This window comes from Urocitellus parryii, chromosome 1 (assembly GCF_045843805.1).
Source record: "Urocitellus parryii isolate mUroPar1 chromosome 1, mUroPar1.hap1, whole genome shotgun sequence".
NCBI classification, from domain to species: domain Eukaryota; kingdom Metazoa; phylum Chordata; class Mammalia; order Rodentia; family Sciuridae; genus Urocitellus; species Urocitellus parryii.
Window position 1 is genome coordinate 230,211,053 of NC_135531.1, and position 9,733 is coordinate 230,220,785.

Here is a 9,733-nt window from a genome sequence, read left to right on the forward strand (position 1 = left end):
CGCCGGGGAGTAGCAGCATGAAGGCCTGCAGTCCACAGATCCCAGCTTGAACACCAGCTCCTTCACCTACCAGCTGAGTCACTTTTGAGAAAATTACCTCATGCCTCCTAGTCTCAGTCTCTCCTTCTATAAAATGGGTTGTTGTAAGGATTAAAAGAGAAAAATGCTAGCTAAAGAGCTAAAGCCTGGCTCATGGTTAAACCACAGTGGGGTGCACCATTACCTTACATGAGCATATTGTTTTGTTTTAGATAGGACACTGTAAAGAGGCATCTCATAGGATCCCTATATTTTCATGCAGATGAAAGGAGGATTTCTTGTCCTAAATGTGCAACAACCTAAAGCTGAATTTTACAACAGGAAACATCATGTATCATTAATATGTAGAACCACTATTCAGTTGAGACCAACCAATTAATAAGAAAGCATGGGAATTATACAAAGTACAAATGTTTTAAAGTCAGAAAACCTTCTTTACTATTTTAATCCAAAGCTAAATAAATAAATTTAGCCTCAGTGCCTATAAATGTTCACAAACCAAAGTTTCTCCTAAAATATTAGAAACCCAACCACTCTCTTATGGTTAGACTGCCTTTTTATGATTCAGATTCCACAGTCCAAAAGAATGTGGTTACATTGCAAAATATTACCCTTAAAATAAGTGACTTAGGGAGCAATTGTATGCCTTAAGGATCTGTTGACTTTTCTATAAAACAACTCCCAGCTATTTCAGAGGGCAACTTTATGTGACTCCTCAACACTATATTAAACATGAGACCCTAGCTTCCAATTTAAGCCTGCCTTGTAAATAAACAGGTGATCCAAACCTCAAGAACCAAAACAAATTGGTCAGATTAGTAAACATTTAGTTTACTATGGGTTGGGGAAAAAGAAGTTAACCTTAGATTACCTCTCCATGCTTCTGTAGGAACTGTATTTCTTGGTAATCTATCCTCATGTCCAGTGCAGCAAATGCAATTTGTCATTGTGTTTATCATGATCATATGTCTGTCGGGAAGAGGGGCTGAAATAGCAAATGTTTCCTGCTGCAAGCACAAAATCAATTTTGACTCTGGGCTACTGAATTTGACTGTGGGCTTAAGGGAATTTTTAAAACACTGTGTGCAAAGTTGAAATAAGATTTCATGAAACTCCTTTATAAAACAAGTGTTTCAATAGGGCCAAAATCTACCTTTTTGAGCAAATCTTAGCAACTCAATCACGGGTCTATAGATCACATCTGTCAGCACTGCCTAATCAGTGATGGGAAAACTTTTGTCACTGAGTTTTCTAGATTCTTAACATTAATTCTGTCTAAGGCTAACACTTTAAATATGGTTGTTTCAATGGAGATTATTCTGAAATGAGGTGACAACTTAAATTCAATGAACTATTATTTATTATTATAGTATTAGTTAATACACATAATAAATATATCTGCATTGTATAATGTATTATCAACTATAATTTAATGTATAATATTTTGTTTTGTTTTCCATCTCCTCTCAAGGACAAGCAATTAACTGTCCCTTCTTATATCATGAGAAACAAAGGCGATTTGGATGAGCAAAAATAGAGAAAAAGTAGTCCTGCAAGGAAGATGCAAAGCACAGAAATAGAGAAACACTATCCAGGCATTGAAAATGGCATATAATTGAATTAGGATGGAACGGAGGCTACGTAAAAGACCGTAGTAGACACTGGGCTGGGCTGAAATAAAATTGAACTTCTCCACCTTACACTCAATAAGACTCAGAATCAAGACCAGCTTCATGAACATGTGACCAAGGCATCTGGGGAGTGGGGGTGGAGACTGCTTGAGGATTAATGCTGCCCTGTGTGACATTCTTTTTATTATTAATACATCTTTATTTTATTTTATTTATATTTTTTGTGTGGTGCTGAGGATCATACCCAGTGCCTCATATGTGCTAGGCAAGCAACAACTCAGCCCCCATGTGACATTTTTAATAATTTTAATCTTTGAACTTGTGATTTGCAATCACAGTTCCAATGGGGCAAAGACTATGAATCTGGAGCTTGGAGCTTTGGGACATGTAGTCTCCTCTCCCACTGCCACTTATTGTTGGTTACTTGCTCCCTGTTCCCTGGTGTCTTAGGTTCCATCCAGTCTACCCACCTCACCACTTGCCTGAGACCAGGAGCAGCAACCAAGTCACATAAGTCAGGGGAGAGATCCAAGTCCCACGTCTGTCATTGCCTTTTGTTCTTGGATGAGGTCTGGGTGGGGGCATGGGGAGAGTCAGGTACAATTCCCATGTCATCTCAGAGCAAGGGTGTGATCGTCTCTACCAGAGCTGGCAGTATTGGGGCACATTTAGCAGCAATTCTCATCCACCTCCAATCCAGATACTGAGAATTTCCCAACCTGGAAATTGCAACCCCTTAGAATTCCCTGTATGGAAATTGCTGTGGTTTGGAGAGCAAAATATTGGGAAGGGGAGATTGACTTCTCCATCCCAAGCTGGAGCCCTGCTTTATCATTTTGCTCTAAGTTCTACAAATTACATAGCTGATCCTGCTTAGAATTTCTTCCCTTTAAACCAGTTTCTCTTCCTGTCTTTTGATAAAGGCATAACCCTTCTCCATATTTCCCAGGCTTAGACTCTCTGAGTCATCATTGACTTCCCTCCCTCCTAGCCCAAATCCACATCTGCAGGACATCTCCCATCTGTCCCCTGCTACCCATTCCCACTGTTGCTACTTTAGTTCAGTTGTTTATTATGGCTCCATCAGATCATCATAATAGACACTTAATTATTTTTACCACTTCGAGTCTTTCTCTGTTCAATCCACTCAGCCACCAACACCAAGTTATTCAAAACACCAGTATGATCCTGTTAATATGTGCTTAAAGGCTCCTAACCACCTATTAGCCAGGTGCTCAAGGTCCTTTCTTCTTTTGCCTTTATCTTACTTTTGCATATTCATGCTACATATAAGTATATGCAAAATTTGGGCAAATTAAAACACTCAATGTCCCCTATACATATTTTGTGCCTGCTCATAACTGTGTCTGCTAAAACCATTTTGCAGTACTTGCTTCATATTCCCTCAACTCAAAAACTATCTCCAAGCTAGGAAACCTAACCCTTTTTACAGCTCAAATAGAACGGCCTCCATGAAGTCTACCATCATCAGCTCAGTCACATAGTGACTCCACTCTTCTCTAAGAGGAGTACCATTTATTTTTGCCGTTTAAGTACAGCTCAATGTTGGCTGTTTGTGTAGAGTACATGGTCCTCAACTGTAAGCACGAAGGGGACAGGAAGTATGTTCTCTCACTTTTGTATACTCCGAGGCTCCCTATTCAAGGCCTTGGGTATAATGGATTTTTAGTGCCTGTTTGTTGGATCTGATGAACAAATGAATCTGTTATGTAAACAGATTAGGTCTTCTGAAAGCCTAGCACACCTGGAACTCTTCTGCGTCATCCTCTTTCTTTTTCTCAGTTCACCTAACAAAACATTCTCCTGCTTTTCAGACCCAAGCCCATTCAACACCTGTATCATCATTATCAACACTAACACAAATTCGTCTCTAAACATGCTATATTCTGGATGTTTAGAATAATCTCAAAGAGAACACCTGTTACTTGAGTGCTCTTATTTTGAATTTGAACCTCTTGAGGGCAATTTATTCATTACTATATTAAAGCGGGCTATTTAATAACTTATAACTTTCAGAGAAAAATGGTAAATTGCTTTCACTGTGATCATACTAGGTACCTAAGATGAATTTATTTTTCCACTTGCAATTCTTTGTTTTTCTCCTACTTTCAATTGTTTTTTTAGGACTAATTAACACAATATAATGAAATAAACAAAGAGAGGTTTTTGCTGCCACAGTTTTATTTACTATTCAGTATTTCTTTAAACATTCTACTCTTTAGAATGCCACACTTACTATCACAATTTCATAATTGTCTTCAATGGCTTTCTCTTGCTCATATTATGAACATCCAATGATTAAGATAATGAATCTAATTGTCAGGAGGTGAAATTTTGAAACTCTGCATGATAAAAAATTTCATCTTATGAAGAAAAAGAAAGAATGCTAACTGAATTTGAGCAAGAAAAAAATTTTAAAAATATTAGTTCATAAAGAATCAGGAAGGATGGTTACATTTGTACTTAGAAACTTCAAGATATTTATACATGATAAGAACTAAAATACAAAATAGTAAAAAATACATGCATTTGGAAAGTTGTCAGTTTTCATTAAGAAAAATGTATAACAGCAGGAAAATAAAAAGGAGGAGGGAGCTAAGTGCATGCCTGTAATCACTGCGGCTTGAGAGGCTGAAACAGGAGGATTACTAGTTCAAAGCCAGCCTCAGGAATTTAGCAAGGCCTTGCAACTCAGCCTGGTACCAAATTAAAAAAATAAAAAGGAGGGGAGAAATGCTTGAACTGGAGAAGGACACAACATCAACATGACTCCGTAAAAAGTTCAAATTGCATGACTTACTAAGAAGAATAGTACAGAACTTTCAATAGGCTAGAATATGATCAGATGTTACAATCACATTTAGGAGACTTCTAAGTAGATTGTGGAAGAATCACTTTTTCTATATTCCTTGTAAAGCACTTAATTTAAGGTTGGAACATGGCTCAGGGCAAGAGTAGGCTGGTCAAAATGTGCTGTGCTGAATTCAGAGCTCAGTCTTGGATGAGAGGAAAACAACTGATAATGAGATAAAGAAAAAGAATCTAGCAAACTGAATATTATCATCGCCACTATAAACTGTTAAACACATTTTTTGAGTAATTAAAATATGCCAGGGACCCTTTTAGAGGCTTTAATGCAGTATCTCATTTTATTTTTATAACAATAAACTTTGCTAAGTAGGAGTTATTATGTCCATTTTGCAGATGGAGAAGTTGATACTGATATATAAATTCTCCTTAGTTTACACCAATGAGGACGGTGTATATGAAGATAAAGAAAAATGTATTTTTTACCAAAGAAGAATAGCACAAGTAAAATTATAAATACATAAATGTATTCCAATTAAAATACACAAATGCATAATAGAAGCCAATGGAGAAAGAAAACAAACTTTCTAACCAGAAAGAAAGGAAAGCAGGTTAAAGAAGATCTCAAGCTCCAAGTCCATATAGCACCCTTCCCCTACCTGCCTTTTGCTAATCCTCTCAAGATCCCAGTCTTATTTATAGCCATCATTACTCGCCTTTCCCAATGTCAGCTTCCAAATATTAAAAGGCAACTTAGCTTTCACTCTGTCTGCAGAGTAGTAGCAGAACCCACAGGAAGCAACAGCTGCTGAAACCTGATTTTCTATGCCTGTTACAACACCCATAACCATAATTCCAAGCAGCAGGAAGACAAGTTAACTGTTGAGGAGACCAAGAATCACGCTCTGGAATAAAGGGCTGCATATGAAAAGTCTTAAAGTTAGGAGCTGAAAGAGAATGTTAAAAAATAAAAACTATAGAAATAAGAGAAAATCAATAGAAAATGAATAAGTAAAGACAATTAAAATAAAAACACTGCAGTCCCAAGCTTTAACAAGTATTTTCCAATGAGGAAGGGATTTTTGTAGCTTAAGCACAAAAAGAATGTGGAAACAATAGCAAAGGAAAGAAGTTGTGATTCTTTAACCTGTTTTATAGAATCTTTGACATATCTATCTATCTATCTATCTATCTATCTATCTATATATATATATATATATATATATATTTAGTTGTAGGTGGACACAATAACTTATTTTTATGTGGTGCTGAGGACCAAACCCAGTGCCTCACGCATGCTAAGTGAGCGCTTATTACTGAGCCACAACCCAGCCCTAAATGCTTTTATTTCCTCTCATAGCTTTCTATGGTTGTGGGGAAATAGACACTTGTTGAAAATCATTAGTTAGTTGTTGGATCTAAACCTATCAAAGTCTTCAAGAAGGATATAATGAATAATTCATCTAAGCAGCAACAAAAACTTAACAAAAGTGGTATTTTAATAAGCATTCCTTAATATTAGAGGATACATTGATAGCCATCTGACAAAAATATGGGGCTTAGAACAACCCAGTCAATTTTTCTATGTAAAATTATAAACTTTCAGATGAAGTAGAGGAAAATTTTACAATTAGTGTTCTTCCCACCACTTCTAACAATTGTGATCAATAGCAACCAAACTACGGGAGAAACATCTTTTATGAAACAAATAGAAGAAATAGTCATCAAATGATTATAAAATTTTCATAACAAAAGATAATTACTTTCAATTTCTATGAACCCTGAAGACATCTCATAGAAAGTGACATCTAGCTTCATCACATTCAGTGAATAGATACTGAAGAAATTAGAACTGACTGGCTTTCAGATTCAGCATCAAGTATCAAGTACAAATCACTGTGAAAATGAAAGGGTTAGAAAAATCAGATGATAGCATGTTGACTTCTCTTTTCCATTTAAAACAAGTGTGTTTACTCTGCCGATAGCCTTGGGAGCTGCTAAAAAATATATCAATTTTTTGTTGTTGTTGTTGTTTATTTTACAAACTAAAACCCTGCTTTCTCAGTCCTGTCAAAAGCTGACTGCAGATAATACTATATTCACACCTAAAGATAACTAGTCCCTCTATTTTTCCAATCTCTCTAAATTCAACAACAGAAACAATGCTAGGAAGAGCCAAATGGGTCAGAGGCCCATTCTTCTCCTAACTTTCCTCCTCTCCTCTTTTTCTTTCTTAATATGGAAGTATTGCAAATATAAGCTATGAGAGGGAATAAGAAAGTAGTTAGGAACTTTATTTCCTTTCCAATCTTGAATTAGTGAAAGAAAAAGCATCATAACCCCTCCCCCCCAAAAAAAATATCAGAGATACCAAAATACCCCCCTTTTTTTTTCAAACTAATACTGGAATTCTGGGGTAGATTCCTTTTTTTTCTTTCTTTCTCCTAGTAGTTCACAAATACATTCTAAAAATATATGTTGACATTCTTAAAGACAGAGTATCTTGACAGAGAAACATGTGGTAATATTGGATGATACATGAATTTCCCATAAGCCACCTTGTGTTAGAAAAAGACCATTACATCAAAGATAATGTGGTAACATTCTAAGGAGCCTAAACTCAAAAAGGAATTCAAAGAGCAAGATTGTATCCTAAAGAATCTAAATGAATGTGTTACTGGATGCCCAAGGGTAATAATGCAAGGCTTGGCTGCCAAACCAGTGGGGTTCAGGGAGGAGAGGACAAGGCAAAGTCCTACCTGGTAGGCATCAGGAATGTTGACTGTTTCTCCATGCTCCCCGACATAGCCAATGATGCCTTTGCCCCAGGGGACCTGCACCTCATTTGAGTTCTCTGTGCTGCTGCAGGGCAGCAGTGGGGTTCCTGCATGCACATCAAAGAATTTGGAGACCAAGCTCTTCTTGCCAGCAGCTGCCCCTTCCACTAGGAAGAGAGAACAGCGGTCAGCGTCCACCATGAGACAAACAAAGATGAGGATCTTGTAGCTTAGGCTGGTGAGGTCAAGGTCATTGGAAATATCCTTGACCAGTTCCAAGAAGAACTGACGCTCATTATGCTTTTTGAGATGGCACTTGTAGTCGATGGCCGTCGGGGGGTACTGAGGCAGATTCACCCTTGATTCCAGCAGGGCACTGAGAATGTGGGCTGTGGTGGGAGGCAGGGAGCTGGCCTTCCGGAGAAGTGCCCTCCTCCGTACACTGCTCAGGGGCTCCTGGGCCCGAGAGGTCACCTGTTCATCGTAGGTCCTGTTCACATGGATGGCCTTGGAGCGGGCAAAACTCTTCCTTAGCTCTTTCTGAGAAGCTCTCCGCTGCAGGCTCCCATTGCCCCGGGTGCCACTGGCCCAACTTGGACTCAGGGGAACCCCACCACAGTCCCCACCACCAGGAGTGGGCTGGCTGTTGGCAGAGCCATTTGGTCCAGTGCTACCACCAACCGTATTGCTGGTTCTGCCACCGGCATGAGCCAAGTTGCCGGTGCCAGCCGGAGCAGGCCTTGGGCCTGAAGCCCCCTGACCCTGACTGTGTCTCTGCAGCCACTTCTCCACCATCTCCTGCTTCCCCTTCCGCATCAAGTAATCTTCCAACAACTCTGGGTGCCTATCCAGGAAAGTTTCCACTTCCCCGAAGTCCAGATGGGAGGCTGTCATGATCCAGGCACCGCTTGCCTCTCTACACTTGGAGCAAACGTTGACCTGCCCGGAGGCCTCTAGCTGTTCCTGCACATGTTTCCCGCACCAGCGTTCCCAGCTCGGTACCACCTCCCCTGTCAGCCGGAGGTTGTTCCCACGAGTGGAATCCCAGCTGGGAGATGTCCTGTCCTCCTTGGGCTCTGAGTGGTTGGCACCAACCCCACCCACACTCGTCCTGCTACTCCTGCTCCCCACAGGTGCCGGGCCCTGAGCGGCTGCCGCAGCCACCGCTCCTGTCGTGGAAACTCGGGCTGCCGCTGCTCTCGCGCTGGCTGCCGCCGCCGCTCTGCTGCCGCTGTAACCGGCTGAGCGGACCACTGTGAAAGGGAGGTAGGGCAGGACACGCCCCTGAGTGAGGCACCGAGCCTGGAGGGAGGAGAGAAGGGGAGGAGGCAGTCTGGGAGGCCAGACCAGCCAAAGTCCACGGCCCAGGATGCCAGGCGGTTCCTGGAAGAGTCCCTGGGCGGCCAGAATCCACTCCTGAGAACAGATCGACTCCTTATTGGAACACGATTAGAAGGGGGAAAGGCACCTAACTCCTTCCCCCTCCTTCCCTCCTTACCTTCCCAGCCCTCTCATTCCCCGCCCCTTAATCCTTCAGCGCTTCAGGGAGGCCCCTGTGGAGCTCAGTGGGAACCTGAGTACGAAGAAGTGTTGATGTTTTTTGCAGGGATCAGAACCCAGAAGCGGACCCCGCAGAAATGAGGATGCTCCCAGACACTTATTTTTCTGGGATGAGGCTGTAGACTGTGGGTTCCCAGGATTCCTGGGACTGCCCAGCACCTTGTGGGTGTTCAGTAAATATTAATGGAACTGAATTTCCCTGAAATTAGCAAATGAAGTTCTCCATGTGAGAAATTCATGACTTTAACCAAATTTCCATAAATTTGGGAGGTGGTGGTGGGGGGTGAGTTGAGTAGAGAAATAGAGTTACAAGTTACTTGGATTGGGGAGACCTGCCTAGCAGGGGCTTTTAGCAAAATGGACTTGAGGGGCTTAGGGGCTTTCTTTCTAGCCAGTTCTGCACAATGGATAGTTTCTCTTTCTTTCATGAATGACTTGCCATCTCCTTCTTTCTCCACTCACTCTCACAAGACCACTAATGCTTTCTTTATTTTCAATGTCCTGGAACTTATGTGTAAAGGTGTTTTCTTTATGGGATGTCTTTTTTCCTGCTCTGGGGATGCTTTGGATATGCTAGTCAGGCTGAAAGTAATATCAGGCTTCCCCTGGGCCTTTCTAAATCTAGTGGTTAATCTAGGTGTTTAGTCAGAAAAAAAGGAACAGGCTTATGACACTTTCTTGAAGTCCAGGGGTCCTCTTCTTTGGAAAACGAATGCAGGTGAAGAACATGGGGCAGCAGGACAATCCAAAAGTGCTCCTACAGAATGGCAGCAATGCAGGTAATAGAAAGGGCTGCAGAGATGCATGTCAAGACTTGTGCAGGCTTAAAATCACCACACTACAGTGATATAGCCACATCAATGTTTATAGCAGCTTAATTCACAATAGCTAAGTTAC

The 9,733-nt window shown here is 40.8% G+C and overlaps 1 protein-coding gene across 1 annotated transcript in view; it reads right to left on the minus strand.

Annotated features, from left to right (window-relative positions):
• Positions 1–8,372, minus strand: part of Pde11a (phosphodiesterase 11A) — a 371,997-nt gene extending 363,625 nt beyond the window's left edge. The window contains exon 1 of the mRNA XM_026392015.2: positions 7,259–8,372. Within this exon, the coding sequence (XP_026247800.1) occupies positions 7,259–8,170 (912 nt within the window). The 5' untranslated portion in view covers positions 8,171–8,372. The remainder of the gene's footprint in view (positions 1–7,258) is intronic.
• Between the last annotated feature and the right edge of the window lie 1,361 nt (positions 8,373–9,733).